General features: G+C 32.3%; 2 protein-coding genes, 1 non-coding gene and 1 pseudogene across 4 annotated transcripts; 1 reads left to right on the top strand and 3 right to left on the bottom strand.

Annotated features, from left to right (window-relative positions):
• Positions 1 to 355: 355 nt before the first annotated feature.
• LOC116134082 lies at positions 356 to 984 on the bottom strand (annotated as a pseudogene).
• Positions 985 to 4,012: 3,028 nt separating this feature from the next.
• On the bottom strand, positions 4,013 to 4,084 carry TRNAW-CCA. Its single transcript has one exon. It is a non-coding gene; the product is annotated as a tRNA-Trp (tRNA).
• A 220-nt stretch (positions 4,085 to 4,304) lies between these two features.
• LOC116134068 (reticulon-like protein B13) lies at positions 4,305 to 5,395 on the bottom strand. The gene is made up of 4 exons (XM_031419711.1): positions 5,207 to 5,395; positions 4,926 to 5,112; positions 4,626 to 4,837; positions 4,305 to 4,526 (listed from the first exon to the last, which is right to left on the bottom strand). Exons 1-4 carry the CDS (start codon positions 5,262 to 5,264, stop codon positions 4,348 to 4,350), a joined length of 636 nt encoding a protein of 211 aa, XP_031275571.1. The 5' UTR covers positions 5,265 to 5,395; the 3' UTR covers positions 4,305 to 4,347.
• A 6,163-nt stretch (positions 5,396 to 11,558) lies between these two features.
• LOC116134088 (L-ascorbate oxidase homolog) lies at positions 11,559 to 15,452 on the top strand. 2 transcript variants are annotated; one of them, XM_031419756.1, is made up of 9 exons: positions 11,559 to 11,666; positions 11,759 to 11,907; positions 11,993 to 12,102; positions 12,450 to 12,720; positions 13,376 to 13,472; positions 13,574 to 13,919; positions 14,155 to 14,520; positions 14,605 to 14,683; positions 14,977 to 15,452. In XM_031419756.1, the coding sequence occupies exons 2-9, from the start codon at positions 11,764 to 11,766 to the stop codon at positions 15,178 to 15,180; spliced, it is 1,617 nt and encodes a 538-aa protein (XP_031275616.1). In that variant the 5' UTR covers positions 11,559 to 11,666; positions 11,759 to 11,763; the 3' UTR covers positions 15,181 to 15,452. The 2 variants fall into 2 exon arrangements, with proteins under 2 accessions (XP_031275616.1, XP_031275617.1); XM_031419757.1 differs by having other exon boundaries at positions 11,578 to 11,666; positions 11,756 to 11,907.
• Positions 15,453 to 16,836: the final 1,384 nt, after the last annotated feature.

The raw sequence follows: 16,836 nt of genomic DNA, 5'->3' as shown, positions 1-16,836 counted from the left end.
GTAATTTAAAGTTAATAATAACACAAAATTCTTTAATTAATCTTGGGGATTATATTAATTTTTAGAAAATTTTGATTATTTTATTAATTTTTTTAAAAAAGGCGTATCTTACGATACGCGATACAGGATTCAAAAAATTAGGTTTTCGATACACGATACGATACACGATTTGATAACCATGTATATAATACCTTTTCAACATTAGAATGGCTAATACAACACCCGATCTAATTACATAATGTCCAGGTATTGGGGATTTGCACTGTTATTTGAGAAACAAAATAAAAAGAAAATTAAGTGCATTAATTTCTTAAGACATGTTTGCGTTTGTTGTACACTCATATATAGTCTTGATTCAGTGATCACCTAATGCGAATTCTAGTACGCGTTTTACTTCTTTCCGTCTTTTGTATTTTAGTTCGAACCTTGGTTTTGGTTTACCCTCACTTGAGTTCGATGAGTACTCCTCTTTATCCTCTCTTGGCGTCCCAGCTGTGTAATTGGATGATTTTCCTTTTGATATTGCGTAATAATAATTGTCATGCAGATTCATTGGATCCAGTTTCTGGTTCATTTCAGTAACCTCAGCTAAGATTCTCAAGATATCAAGCGATTGTGCAGCCTGGAACTCAACATTTAAAAGCTTAGATAGAGATGGATCCAGTTGGACAAGCCTCTTGTGTACCTGTACCTCTTCACCTTGTTCCACCATGGGATCTCTGAGCAAGTAGAAACAAGTTGTCTTGCTTTCTCCACTGTCCCAAGTAATAAATGAATCTCCTCTCTTGAGTTGTCCATAAGCTCTTCATTAAATTTCTCCAGTTCAATGGTCTTAGGAGTTAGTAACTTGAGAGTGCTTTCCGAGCTTTCTAGAATGGATTTGAATTTGTTGGACTTAGCCTTGGCGCCTTTAATCTCATCGCATAGCAGTTGAAATGCAACTCCTAGAGCAGCCCCTGCAACGAGATCTTCGATTCCTGGCATTTGTGAAGGCAACAAAACAAACAACCTCTTTAAGAAACGAAACCTAGTACTCTTGCTAATTCATTCAAATATTAATTTGATTCATTGACATAGAATTCCCTAATGAAGAAAAAGGCTTCAAGAGGCAGCAATTTATATTAAGAGATTTGACAATACCTTACCTATATACGACCCGAAAATGTGATTACATTAATTAATTTAATTATTAAAATGCTAATTGTACTTGGTCATCCTAGAACTGCTGGATTCATTCAAGCTCTGTTGTGTTGAAATATTTTTTCACTCCAATTAATACGTATTATTTATTTATTGGATATTTGCAGGTCTAGCAACTAGAAAATAATCAATTAGATAATGTTGTCGGTTGTAAGTACAAGAAGAAATTGATTTTTGCATAGAATGTTTATGATTAAAATTTGAGGATATATTCCTCGGAGGAACAATATAATTATTGGCTTATTCACCTTTCCAGACTTTTTATTATTTGCTTATAGGCAAAATATCTACTTACTATCAATGTTAATTTCCTTACCCTCGTCCCATAAGGTTCATAATTAGATATGTAATATCAAAGAGAGTTCTCCCTTTTTTTTTTTTTTTTTTTTTTTTTCTTTCCAAAATCCTCATTTAGCTTTATTGTATAGACTCTTTTAGAAGAGTAAAGATAGTTTGACGGTTCGTTTAGGACTCTTGGATGTATTATTGAAGAAGTCTTGGATTCGAATCTCTACAACTACTAATAAGGGATAGCCGTTAAAGGCTTAATTGACTATTAACTTCAAGGTCCCGATAGATTGGTTGAAGTGCATGCAAACTGATTCGGACACTCTTGAATACCAAAAAAAAAAAAAAAAAAAAACCATCACCAACAATCATGACTTAACATGTCAAACTAGAATGTCGTTGTCCGATGACTTTGATTGGCAGATAACAGTTTTAAGATTTTTTATTTTTTGAACAAAAAAAATTTAAAATAGTTAAATTTTATGAGAGTCTAAAAAAAAAAAAAAAAAAGTTTTCTATTTCATCAATATTCTTTGTTACAAGCAAATAAATAATATTATAATATTTTGTGTTGATCCAAAAATACACTAATTAGAGTGATCATATCGACCTTGACGAGATCGAAACTGATTTGTACGTGATTACGGGTAATCAACAATGTATAAACGGTAAAATGCAATAAAGAAAATGGCACAATCTGTTTTTAAAGTGGTTCGGCAAGTTATACTCTTGAGTCTACGTCCACTGTTTTTGTATTTACTGTGAAAGCTTACAATAACAATCCTAGAATAATTTGTTAACCCTTTTCTCATCGTTGGAGGAGGTTTATATACAGATTTTGTACAAAGGAAATAGCGAAAATAAAAAAATTATAATTAAATTTGAAATGCAACTCCGATATTCTTGTAATTGAGCGTTGTGATTGCGCAAAAATTGTTGTCGATATGATCATTTCCGAGATACCCGGGATCTGAAGTTATCTATGAGTTGGTTGAACAACTGTAAGGTTTGATCGCGACTAGCTTGTGCTAGGTCGCGCTATGACTCGACGAGCTTATGCTAGGTCGGACAATCGATTGAGTATAATTAGTTCTAGATCGAGCTACAAACTCATAATTCTCTAAGCTTGAAGGAAAAATCACACACAATATTTTGAATTCATTGATTTTCATTAATAATATTTTCATTCTATCTATTTCTAATTACAAATTCTCATTCCATTTATTTTCATTCACAATACTTTCATTCTTAGTTCACCATCGATTGATTACGAATTCCTAGATAATTCATGTCACCAAAAGATTTTTTCTTTTACATTTACATCAAAATATCCATTCTTAAATAACTTCAAGAGGTACAATGATATATACATCTTGCTTCAATCATGCTGTGATCCAATGTTTTAAAAACCGATCCGGGGTGCAACCCGGCAAAGTGACCGGGTCTCAGGTCGACCGGTTCAACCGGTGATGACATCAGCATGATGATATTAAAAAAAATTCCAGAAAAATCATCAAGAAAAAAAAAGTTAAAAAAAAAAAGAAATCTACTTATTGATTTTAAAGAATAATTAAATAGGATATTATATTGGGACTTGAAACAGGTTGTACCCATCCAAAATCATTTGAAAGTGAGGATAGATTAAGGTAAAAAATTAATCCCTTCCCTACACGCTTCCACCAAATAAAAATTAAAAAAGAAACAAAGAGAGAGAGGCGACAAGACATCTATCTGCCCCCTTCCTCTCTTTCTTCATCGCTCAAGTATGTCTTCTCCTTCTTTTTTTCATGTTTTGTTATCTGGGTATTGCTCTTTTTCTTCTTCTTGTTCTTGTGTTTTTATTTTGATTTCGATGGGTGTTGTTTGTTTGACTTGAACAGTCATCTTCTATGGGAGAGAGAATCACTTCTGCAAGTTACTTCCACTCTTCCAGTACCCTCCTTCTCTACTCCATGCTTCTCCTCATAACTCATAAGGAATCAATCGAAAATAGATTAAATGACAGTACCTCCGATGGTGGCTGGAACTGCTGCCGAAGATGAGAAGAAATGAAGATGAAACAAAAGCTTTCGCTGAAGTGGAAATGAAAGAGCTAAGAGATGAAACGAAAAAATCGACCAAGAAATGAAGAAATAGACAAATGGAAGAGTGCAAATATGGGTTAGGGCTTGAAAGAATGAAAAATTGGGAAAACCGTTTAAAAAATCGCAATTAAGGAGTGGTTAGAGTTGACCCGGTTCTTTTCTAAAATCGGTTGGACCAATGGGTCAATACAGTAAACCGGTCTAACCGCGGGTTATTCCGATGAATTAGATCATCCGGATTTTATGTTAAATCAATCCGGTTTAATGGCTGGGTCCCGGTCGAACCGGTTTAACCGGCCGGACCGGACCGGGTTTTAAAACCTTGCTGTGATCTATAATCTAAATAGCCAGTCCAAAATCCCTCCGCAAAAATGATCGGGAATTTAAAAATAATTATAGTAAGAAGAAGAAAATCCTTTTGTCTAATAAAAGAGGGGAGTTGAACCCGACGTGAATCGAACACGCAACCTTCTGATCTGGAGTCAGACGCGCTACCATTGCGCCACGGATCCACGAGATGAGTTATCCATTCTTTAATTAGATAAAAACGATTAATACTTTGTGGCAGCAGATTTACATAGACTTAGATTAAACTTTAAGGCCCAGGAAAAAATAGCACAGCATTGGTGTAATTATTAATATCAAGGTTTGATTTAAGATATATTAGCAACTGACAACATTCTTGTTTTTTTTAAATTTTAATTAGTGCAGTTGCTAAAAAGCTACCAATTTCATTAAGGAGATTGTATTATACACTACTCTTGTAAAAAAGATTTTACTTAATCTTCTTCTCCTTCTCTTCTTTGACAATCTTGTTCTTCATATTCTTGATTACCTTGTCGTCAATCATGTCATAAAATCTCCTGGACTTCACTTTCAGGCACTCCCCACCGCTTTTTATTTTATCCTCGTACTTTTTATAACTCACTGGAACTGTCATGCCCATCATGACACCTGCAAATTAAGAACACCAAAAACCACATTTATAGAAAGAATTGTGTATTGAATTATTTATAGGATCGATTGTGTTAGTTGTTCAAAGCAAGAGAGTACCTATGTAAAGAAGTGTAAGCAGAGAGAAGACGGTTCCTACATAGGAGAGCAATAACAATCCAGCAACTACTTGAACAAACACAAACCACCCTCTGTCAACACTCACATGGAACATCCATTTCAGTACTTCTTCAACAATTCCTCGACATGCATTCGCAACCTCCAAAGCTGACTGCTCTGAGATTTCTAGTCCTGACATGTTTGGTGGCACTCTGAAACCAAAAGTACACCAAAACCATGAAAGAGAAAACAACTATTAAAGAGATTATTAGACATATATATAAAACCTGTCTCACTTACTTGCCGAGAAGTTTCCGTATGTTTCCCCATAGGAAGAGTAAAGTAGTAATGGCCATGGCCACCCATGAAACAACAGTGACAAAGTTAAAGTGATAGACTTCAAGCAATACCCAAATTACTGTTGACGTGAGGAAAACGCTTAAACTCAGATTCTTTCTTCTCCATAGGAATATATCTCTCCAAACATCTGGATATATTAATTAGTAAGATTGAAAGTTATTTAATTAGTTATCAAACTCTTGGCCTTAATGTGCTATATACAGGTAGCTTAATTAAATTACCTGACGATATGACTGGGGCTGTAGGTGAAGATGATTGTTCTGTAGCACTAGCATCCATACTGAAAAACTATACGAAAATGAAGATGAACTCTAGTTGGAGATAAATTAAAAGTATTGTTCAGTTCCTGTCCGAAAGTTTGGTGCGGTATGTTTAATCTAGGGTGAGGGTGAAGGTGAGAGAGGACAATAAGGTTTACACGTGTGGAATATAAGGTTACGTGGAGGCCATGCAGTACTCGTACAGCACAGGTGGTATATTATTCTTATTTATATGAAGTTGAAGGTACGTAGTCTCTTGTCGTGACTGATGAGAACTCAAATCTTAAATCATGATTCCCACCGCATTTAGATATAACAAAAATGAGTGACGCACAGGAATGGATCTACCTACATTCATTCCACATTATGTGTCATCTCCCTCATGGGATGATAAAATCTCTTGTAATAGTGTAAGATGTATGTGTTTTTTTTTTTTTAAAAAAAAAAATTTAAAAAGAGAATTAGTTTATTTTGTATTCAAGTAAATTGGTAATTACAAGTATTGGAATATTTGGTAGAAATAAAGACAGACATTTAAATGCTTATGCTGAGTCTAAAGGCAATACGATAAGAAAGGATAAATTTGTGGTATTTAAATATGATAAAGTATTATAACACAAATTTTTAATACAAATATGCAACACATATTCTTATCAATTGATTCAAGACAATCCAATGGCTTATAAGTTATTGACTTATAGCTATTTTTAACTTCTCCTTTTCAACCATTAGATTGTTTTAAATTAATGGACAAGGATTTGAATAATTAATTTGTGTAAAAATTTTGTATTAAAATAACCTAACCCAAAAGTATGCTATTTTATCTCTTGTTCTAAAATGGCTCGCCCTACCTTGTTTATCTCTTTTCTTAAATGAAATTTTAATTAAAATCAATTGGATGTTAGTTTAAAATTACATCTTGAAATCTTTACTAATTTAAAATATTATGTGTTGATGCGATAATTAGTACCAAGCAGAGATACTCAGCCAGCCTCGGAAGAGACCAAGTAAGATGTACACATGGTTATTGATAACCAACAAAGTTGTTAAAACAGCGTAACAAAATAAAGAATAAAAGAGATTTTATAGTGGTTTGACAGTATGGAAACCAAACCTGCATCCACTGTTGGGTTATTATTGAGTGATGTTACAAGATTGAATGAGGTTATAGAGGGAAACTCGCACGATAAATGAAGGACATTCAGCTCTCGCGACATATTCTCTTTAAACTCTCTCTAGAACATATCAATGTATTTTTCTCTTTGACTTTATTAATACTAGAATCTCTTAGAACGGAGGTCGTGGGCTCTTTTTGTACTTGACTTATCTGACAATGGTTGTGAGTGGGTGTTACGAGATTACTTGCACGCATAACCCCCTTAATTAGGATCTGAGTTAGTAATCTCCATGCTTGTAACAAGTCGAGTCATGCTAATGATAGCTTAACCCATGTTTTTAATAGTAATCACCTTGAGAGAAGACAAGCACTAATGAGATGACACGTGGGAGGATCCAGACCATCAACTTTCAACACACCTTGGGGATGCGTGGCATAAATCTGACCGCCAATAAATTAGGCATAATATTATGTTACAGTAATGTATTGATAGATGGTATGAGTCATGTGATACCTTGTAGTATCAATAGATGTCCTCAAAAGAGAAATACAAATATCATGCAATATACAATTTTATTCTTACTCAAAATAAAGATGCAGCTGGTTTTGAACTTTGAAGAACAACAGTCGTGAAAATCTCTCCATTGATTCATGAACACACCCGAGTTGAGGCCCAATAGAGCTGATTTTATCCAAGTCTATTTATAACGAAGAGGGCCTTGCTGCAGTTTTTTCATCAAACCCAATCGCTGAAGAATCGGGGCCTGGCATTTGTTAAACCGGGCCAGTGCAGTGTTGAGCTCTCTTTCCAAAGTGACTCAACCCATGGAAAAGTATGGCCATTATGAAAAGAGAGATAAAGAGAAGTATACAAAAAAAAAAAAAAAAAAAAAAAAAAAAAAAAAAAAAAAAAAAAAGCAGTGAAAATATTAATGGGACAAGGTAAAATAGAAGGGTGACAATGATTAATCTGACTATGGAAGCAAGTATAAGAGAAAAGGCCCAATCCTGATGATGTATTTTATTAAAATTGATTAGGTTTTGGAGCAAACATCATAATGAACATCACTTTTTAACTAAATTCTTCCAACTACCATCCTAGTAAAAGAGAAATGAGAAGCAAAATGTGTAAAGTGATTCAGTCATTCCATTCCAAAGGCTCTCTTCTCTCCTCTCCTCTCACAACGGACAGTTTCATACAGTTCATAAGAGCATCTTCAAAAATTCTTTATATTACTCAAACTTATTATAAAGAGTTTATCCATAAAACTAGAGTCCAATAGATTCTTTATTCTTTAAATATAAATTAAGAGTGAGTTTGACTTTCTTATTTATAAAGTCAAATTTCACTCTCTATCCCTATTTTATTTAATAAATTATAAGTTTTTATAGATTTATTAGAGCATCTTCAAAAAATTTTTTATGCTCCAAACTTTTTATTACAAGGAGTTTGTAAACAAGAGTTCAATAGATTTTTTATTCTTTAAATATAAATTAAAAAGTGAATTTGACTTTCTATATCTAGAAAATTAAATTTCACTCTCTATTCTAATTTTATTTAATAAATTACAAGTTTTTATATATTTATTATAATTAATAAGAGAGAAAAAATATATGGGATGAGTAATTTAAGGGTAGAATTAGAATCTCGATAACAGAATTGAAGGCTAGGTGGGGACTGGGGCGGTGAAGGTGAAGGTGAAGGTGAATCACGCGCAAAACAACCCAAGCCATAACTGGCAAAACGTGTGGGACCTATCCTGTCTTAAAGTCAACCCATTATCCAAATCACCAACATAACACGTGACTACCCATTATTAACTTTTATTCCTATTGCTTCTTTTCTTATATGGAAAAGCAAAACAGTTAATTAACAGCCTGGACTAACTAATTCACTCTTTTTTTATAATTAGTTATTTTAAAAACCAAAGTATTGAATGTACTAAAAAAAAAAAAAATTTTTGAGCGAAAGGGTAGGGGGTGATATAGAAAATAAAAAAACAAGGAATACATTGGATTTATATATCTTACAACAAAATGACCATAATTATTTTGCCCTTAATTAATGAACAAACATGTCGGTTGACTAGCCAATTGTGTGAATATTTTGATAAGAGAGAAGCCAAGCGGTTGTTTGGGAACACATCTCTTATTTTGTATTAGTTAGGTTGGATTATTGATTGATTTGATTCCATGTTAGTTTGTATTGAAAATTGGCTGACCAAACTTCAATTAATTCAAAAAACTTCTACCTGGACAATTGGACACTTATAATTATTATTGAATGGCTTGAAAGTAAAACAGTAAAGGGATCCAATATAGATTCTTGAGTTTGAGTCTCGTACTAATAGAGATAACTATTAAAAGGTTATGGGAGATTAATTGAAATACGTGTAAATTAGTCTGAACGATAACCAAAAATAAAAATAAAAATTGGATACTTATATTTGACCCATTTACAATATTGTCTTTAGGGTTATATACCATCAAGTAATGACATAAAATATCTTAATTTTTGTGTTTAATTGTGATTAGCTGTTAATTCTTTTGTTTTGACAATAACTTTATACAAAAATTCGCATTTATTATTTTAAGACATGGGGATGATTTTGAAGTCGATTTTATGTCCATATTTAGACTACGGTCTAAGACAAAAAGTGACATAGTTCACGAGGTGCGGCTATTTTTATTTTTTTGAAATAATAATAATAATAATAATAATGCATAAATAGTTGAATCATTGTTTTTAAAAGGATATATATATATATAACTTCTCAATAATCATAATAATGTAATTAATTAATTTTATTAGTATTAAGAGATTATAACTTAATAGATATGTAATTATAATTTTTTTTATTTTATATAATTCATATTTTAGTAGTACATAATTAAGATTTCAATTCATGTTTTAATAGTATTAAGATTTCAATTGCCAGCTTTTAAAACAAATAGAAGATCGTGTCTTGGAATCAATAAAGATAAATGTTCTTGATGGAATTGTAAATGCAGTTGTTACATGGTTAAACTAATGTGAAGCCACAGACTATTGCTAATTGTTTCAAGCATTACAAAATTAGGACTTTCGATGTCGATGAATTGCAAGTTATAAATAAAGTAGATGAAGAGAATCAAAGGAGAATTAAAGAATCAGTATAGAATTAAGTGATCAGATTCAACAATTCACCACACTAATAGAATTGATATGTTTTCCTTAATCATCCAAATAAATAAAAAGTCATATATGTTTTAACTGAATAAGAAATCATTGTTACAATTAGACAAGAAGAAAAAAGAAATAATCATGACGACGATAGTATAAAAATACAAAATTTTCATACTAAGAAGCTATAAACATACTTGAAAAGCTAGAAATCTTTTGACTTTATCAAGAAAATGTCCATATTAACGAGTAATGTATCCGTAAGTTAAAAGATATGATAACAACTCTAAAATATAAATTATTCTTTTAAATAATTTTATATAAATATTTTATTTTATCTTAAAACTTTTAATATATACCTTAAACTTTTAATATATATATAAAGACAGCTGCCAAAAATTTCAAAGCTTTTCGAAATTGGGAATGTGAATTGGTTACAGAGGTGCATGTGAAATCCATATAAATATAATATCGAATGCTTTCACATATTCATTTTTCAAACTTGCTCCCATCAATTACTACCCCACCAATATCAATCAATACTATTGCCTCCTGCAATAAATGTCAATCAATATTAATTTCTAAAATGTTTTATTTTAATGGTAGTCAAAAGATAAAAGTAAAAAGAAGAAAAAGGAAGGAATGAATCAGTGGCGGGATCAGAGGGGGCTTCTAGAAAAAAGGTGTAATGAAATGAGGTAAATAAGCTTTGGTTTGAAGCAACCAACCAATTATGAATTATGATAACGCGGAAACGCGTCAAATGCGCCGAACATTACAAATACCTCCTTCAGGTTTAACGATACTACAAGACACCTGATAATTTCACATAATAACATAACAAAAAATATAAATATTATTTGTCATTTTCAAATTCATAAAATTTTATTTTTATCATGAAAATATGATAAATGTGAGGGTAAAATGGGACTCTTTCTAAAAAATTGTTTCGTCAGAATTATTTTTTTATATAATTTATTGAAAATGGGAATTTTTGTTAGGCTAAATGATATTTTCCCAATCCGAAGTTTGGCAAATGTACATTTCCCCACCCATGAACTTTGAAAAAAACATTTTCCCATCCACAGTCAATCTCCCTCGATGGAATCTGTTACCAGACGGGTAAAGCTATGAAAATACTATAATTTGAATAACATTTTCCCACCTAAGCTTTATTAAATGTATTTTCACACCTAGTTTGTTTTATGTTAATAAATTAAAAAAATTTAAATAAGGTCAATTATTAAAAAAAAAATCTGAAAATAAAAAAAATTATAAAAATTTGGAAAAAAAACAATTGATCGGAATCACACCCAATGATTTCGATTGAATCACACTTGGACTCAGGTTGAATCACACTAGGCTGAGTGCAATTCCAACTAAATTGCACCTAGCCGGGTGTGAAACTATCTAAATCACACCTAGTTAGGTGCGGTTCAACCAAAATGTTAGGTGTGATTCTGGCCAATTGGTTTTTTTTTTTCAGTTTTTTCTTTTAAATTTCAGAATTTTTAAATTTTTAGATTTTAAATTTTTACTTCTTTTTTACAATATTTCAATTTTTTCTTCTTATTTTAGAAATTATATATTTATAAATTTCATAAAATATATACCATTAATGAAATATTGTTTTGTAGTTTTTATAAATATTTAATTGACAAATATTATTATAATTTTTAATCTACTATATACAATTTTAAATTTTTTTAGAAACACGTGTACTTTAAAAGTAAAACATCTATTTTGATTATAGAAATTGAAGATATGGGGTTTAAAAGGCTAATTCTCAAGTTGGTGAAGATAATTGTTATATGTTTGTAATTTAGGGGTGTAACAATATTAACCCAATAATATATATTGTGTAAACTGTCGAGAATGCCCTTTTGTCGTCAAAACTAATGTCTTGTATTTTAACAATGGGGGGGAAAAGTATATTTGCCAAACTTTGGGTGGGAAAATGTCATTCAGCCTTTTGCTACTTTATGGAACCTTTGGGTGTGCTAAGATTTTACTAAAAATGAAGTAACATTTGTTATTCACTCATAGCTTTGTCCCACTCTCTGCTTATAAAAAGCTCACTCCTTGTTTAGATTGCGACCCAGAACAGACTAGAGCGGGATTCAATAATACATTCATATTTGGTACTGTTCTACATCTCTGTCTTTTTTAAATCTATATCAAGCATGAAAGGTGACTGCTCATATGCCAATTTTAACTCACTCACGTTTAGCAGGTACAATGGCAAGTGCAGTCTTGCTCCATCTGATTTGTGGAGTTTTGGCTGTTTTGAGTGTTTCTTTGGTGAATGCGGATGACCCATATAAGTATTACACTTGGACTGTCACTTATGGAACCGTTGCTCCTCTTGGCGTTCCCCAACAGGTTTGTTTTATATTTGTTGGTGCTTTTGGAATATCTCAGTTTGTATCTTGTTTCCTTCGGGTTTCTGAAAGTTTTTAAATTGCAGGTGATTCTTATCAATGGTCAGTTTCCTGGACCTAGATTGGATGTGGTGACTAATGATAACATCATTCTTAACCTTATTAACAAGCTGGATCAACCTTTCCTCTTGACATGGTGAGTTTTTCCCTCTGTCTGTGCGTCTTTTGATGTTATATTTCTTCTTAGATAAGGCCATTGTGGTACATTCTTTTCTCTATATGCTAATACTGTATAGATCTGATAAGAGTGAATGTGAGATTTGAAAGCTTAACTTTTGTGCTTTTCTTACACTTCCTCTGCATTATAGACAAAACAATGAGAGAAAAACTCCACCCCTTTCTAGAGCTCTATAAAAATGACTGGCTTTTGTTTCATTTGTGATGATATTGTTATATTTATTTCCATATCCAATCACTTGATTGTGGTGTCTGGAAATATGACATTGTGTAATGACTACCGAGAGCTTGTTTTGTGACTAAAAGGAATGGTATTAAACAAAGGAAGAACTCATGGCAAGATGGAGTATTGGGAACCAATTGTCCCATCCCCCCAAACTCAAACTACACCTATAAGTTTCAAACCAAGGATCAGATTGGAACCTACACGTATTTCCCTTCAACTCTTATGCACAGAGCTGCTGGAGGATATGGAGGACTCAATGTCTATCAGAGGCCAAGGATCCCAATCCCTTATCCTACCCCCAATGGAGATTTCACTTTACTTATTGGTGATTGGTTCAAGACTAACCATAAGGTGAGCTATTTTTTTCTTTTATCTAAGCTCTTGATAAAGTTGCTACGTTTATGGTTTTTGCTGATATTGGTGGAAATACACAAGATGGAAAATATTGTTGTCTGTTTACCTACATATTCTCAGTACCGAGTTAAAATGCAGCCACTTTGCAAGTTATAAACAGTTCAATAAATACTCTTGCAAAGGCAAAAGCAATGGTGTGATATGTTAAAGTTTGAGTGGTATTTTCACTCTGACTTGTGCGCATTAATTGTTTTTAAGCAGCATCTTATCCATTATGTAGCTCTGTATTTCTTTTATATCAGGAGGAAAGCATCACGTGTAGAGATGCTGCTAGTTAGTTAAGGTTGAATCTTTTTTATTTGCATAAATTACATTGCATTGCATTATCTTCATTTTGGAGGGAAAATCTTGGGCACTGTTTGATGGTTTAGAAATAGTCAAAATTTAGACTATAACTTAGAAGGTTTTGTTTGAAGTATGCTTCAAATTTTTCTTTCACTCAAAGCATTTTTAATTTATATATATGTCTTAAAGCTGAATTTTTAACTTGGACGGGTTTGGTGTTTAAACCCAAAATTTTGTCCTTCCCATTCATTGTTCAATTCTCTGTATCATGTTTACCGTACTCACTATAACATCTTGATGCTTGCAGACATTGCAACAAACTTTGGACTCAGGGAAATCTCTTCCATTTCCTGATGGAGTTCTTATAAATGGCCAGGCACATACCACCTTCACTGGTGATCAAGGTCATACTTAGCATCTAACTAACTATATTTTTAATTCCTTGAAAAAGTAATTTTCATCCTACAATATATGTCTTTACCAACAATGGTTGTTTTGCTTTCAGGTAAAACCTATATGTTCAAGATCTCAAATGTGGGCTTATCGACTTCATTCAACTTCAGGATTCAGGGCCACACAATGAAGCTAGTTGAAGTTGAAGGATCTCACACAATTCAGAACATATATGACTCACTTGATGTGCATGTTGGTCAATCTTTATCTGTCTTGGTAACCTTAAATCAGTCTCCAAAGGACTACTACATTGTTGCATCCACACGGTTTACCAAGCAGGTTCTCACAGCTACTGCAGTATTACACTATGCTAATTCTAAGGCCCCGGCTTCAGGACCCTTGCCTGCTGCTCCTTCAAACCAACTACATTGGTCTATGCAGCAAGCCCGAACTTTCAGGTATAAATTACTTTAGAAGATAGGAGGTTTCACACAAGCAGATTTATGCTATCTATCCTCCCAGTTGCACAAAAACATGTTAGCTTTCTTTAGGACTAGCTACTCCTAGATTTGCACTTATGATGTCGTTAAATGAAGATATCTCAGTGGCATTGATACACCTTCTGATATACATTTTTCACTTAATAAAACTAAGCCATTGTAGTAATTGAAACAATAACTTTTTTTATGGCAGGTGGAATTTGACAGCAAATGCTGCCAGGCCGAATCCTCAGGGCTCATTCCATTATGGAAATATAACCACAACAAGGACTATTGTTCTGGCAAACTCAGCATCTTTAATAAATGGAAAGCAGCGTTATGCAGTTAATGGTGTCTCTTACGTGAACGCTGATACCCCTCTGAAGCTTGCTGATTATTTTAACATCCCTGGAGTTTTCAGTGTGAATTCGATCCAAAGTACACCCTCTGGTGGTTCCCCAACTGTAGGTACCTCTGTTTTGCAAACATCGCTTCACGAGTACATCGAGGTTGTCTTTCAAAACAATGAAAATACCATGCAATCCTGGCATCTTGATGGTTATGATTTTTGGGTTGTTGGGTAAGTCAAACTTTTCATTGCCAAGTTGTATTTGCTTTTTGCCAGTTGGGTAGGTTCTAACCGTTCCTTTTGTATTATGTACAGTTATGGTTCTGGACAGTGGACAGCAGACAAGAAAAAGACCTACAATCTAGTTGACACTCTTACTAGACACACAGCTCAGGTAACTTAAACCAAAGCTTAATTGATCTTAGCTTCCTTACTCTGTGCATGCATTGCTATTGTTTACTATTGTCAGAATAATTATACCTGTTTTCATGCTTGTATATAATGCTACTATTTCTTTTTTTATTTAAAACTATACTCTGTAAACTCAAGACAAATGAGTAATAAAAATTACAGCTTAAATCCATCTATATAATGCTTATGTATTGTGGTCAAATGTAGTTAACGCTCATTTAAGTTCTTTGTTAGGTACTTATAATTTTTCCTCATGCACTTGAATTTTCTTTGCAGGTCTATCCACGATCTTGGACTGCTATATATGTGTCCTTAGATAACCAAGGTATGTGGAACGTGAGGTCTGCAATATGGGAAAGGCAATATCTTGGACAACAATTTTATCTCAAGGTTTATAATGCAGTCCGCAGCTTCGCTAATGAATACGACCCTCCCTCCAACATTCTACTTTGTGGGAAAGCTGTTGGACATCACCCTTAGTCTCATTATTTACTTATGTAATAGTACTAGTCATTTGATTTTATCAGTCATGATGGTATGACTGTAAGAGAAAGCAAGAGTCTTTGCTAGGGAGAAAAGAATGCGGATTTGAGGATTCCAATTTTTTATTTGTACATCTCAAAAACATTTAGGTGGATTTTCATTGACATGATTATGTATTAGCTTAATATATTTGTACCTATTTTTCACTAATTTGGTTTTATCTATGATTGATGGCCTACAGTATTTATAAAGTATTTTTCTTCTGGTTTCATGGTTTTTGTGAAGTTGTATCTTTGATATTTTAAATTCAGTAGTTACTCTTTTTGGAATTCTGGCCAGCACATGGGCAGCTATTGTGCTGAAGCTTCTTGTTTTTAATGCTTTTTTCACTTTGTGGCCCATAAATTATATTTGTTTCATTGTATGTATGTTTTGTGCTAAGCAACATTATTCTGGATTTGCCAGTTAGATCCTAACAGACGGAATTTAAATTGAAGAAAAAAGTGAAGCTTTTTTCANAAAAAAAAAAAAAAAAAAAAAAAAAAAAAAATATTAATAGGACAAGGTAAAATAGAAGGGTTGAAAATGATTAATCTGACTATGGAAGCAAGTAATAAGAGAAAATGGCCCAATCCTGATGATGTATTTTATTAAAATTGATTAGGTTTTGGAGCAAACCATAATGAACATCACTTTTTAACTAAATTTCTCCAACTACCATCCTAGTAAAAGAGAAATGAGAAAGCTAAATGTGTAAAGTGATTCAGTCATTCCAATTCCAAAGGCTCTCTCCTCTCCTCTCACAACAGACAGTTTCATACAGTTCATAACAGCATCTTCAAATAACTCTTTATAAGACTCAAACTCTTTATTATAAAAAGTTTGTCCATAAAAACGAGAGTCCAATAAATTCTTTATTCTTTAAATATAAATTAAAGAGTGAGTTTGATTCTCTATATTTATAAAATCAAATTTCACTCTCTATCATTATTTTATTTAATAAATTACAAATTTTTATGCATTTTATTAGAGCATCTCTAAAGAATTTTTTATATGATCCAAACTTTTTATTACAAATAATTTATCTATAAAAACAAGAGTTCAATAGATACTTTATTCTTTAAATATAAATTAAAAAGTAAGTTTGATTTTCTTCATCTAGAGAGTTAAATTTCACTCTCTATTCTAATTTTATTTAATAAATTACAAGTTTTTATATATTTTATTATTAATTTTCTCTCTTATTATTAAGTTTAATTTAAACAGTTCATTGGATTTGAATATAAATTTTATTTTTTATAATTATAAATTAATAAAAATACTTTTTATTTACATAAAATATATTTTTTAAAATAAAGAGTACTATTAAAATGCTATAAATTAATAAGAGAATAAAATATATATGGGATGAGTAATTTAAGGGTAGAATTAGAATCTCGATAACAGAATTGAAAGGCCAGGTGGGGACTGGGGCGGTGAAGGTGAAGGTGAAGGTGAATCACGCGCAAACAACCCAAAGCCATACTGGCAAAACGTGTGGGACCTATTCCTGTCTTAAAGTCAATACCCATTATCCAAATCACCAACATAACACGTGACTACCCATTATTAACTTTTATTCCTATTGCTTCTTTTCTTATATGGAAAAGCAAA

The sequence above is a fragment of the Pistacia vera genome, unplaced genomic scaffold (assembly GCF_008641045.1).
Source record: "Pistacia vera cultivar Batoury unplaced genomic scaffold, PisVer_v2 Contig282, whole genome shotgun sequence".
Lineage (NCBI taxonomy): Eukaryota > Viridiplantae > Streptophyta > Magnoliopsida > Sapindales > Anacardiaceae > Pistacia > Pistacia vera.
The sequence above is the reverse complement of the archived record's forward strand: the minus strand, read 5'-3'. Positions and strand labels throughout refer to the sequence as shown.

Coding starts and splice junctions, on each gene's coding strand:
- LOC116134068 (XM_031419711.1), bottom strand. CDS start 5,264: ATGGATGCTAGTGCTACAGAACAATCATCTTCACCTACAGCCCCAGTC. Junction 5,113..5,206: donor AGCCCCAGTCATATCGTCAG/GTAATTTAATTA, acceptor TAATATATCCAG/ATGTTTGGAGAGATATATTC. Junction 4,527..4,625: donor GCTTACACTTCTTTACATAG/GTACTCTCTTGC, acceptor CTTAATTTGCAG/GTGTCATGATGGGCATGACA.
- LOC116134088 (XM_031419756.1), top strand. CDS start 11,764: ATGGCAAGTGCAGTCTTGCTCCATCTGATTTGTGGAGTTTTGGCTGTT. Junction 13,473..13,573: donor CACCTTCACTGGTGATCAAG/GTCATACTTAGC, acceptor TTTTGCTTTCAG/GTAAAACCTATATGTTCAAG. Junction 14,521..14,604: donor TATGATTTTTGGGTTGTTGG/GTAAGTCAAACT, acceptor TATTATGTACAG/TTATGGTTCTGGACAGTGGA.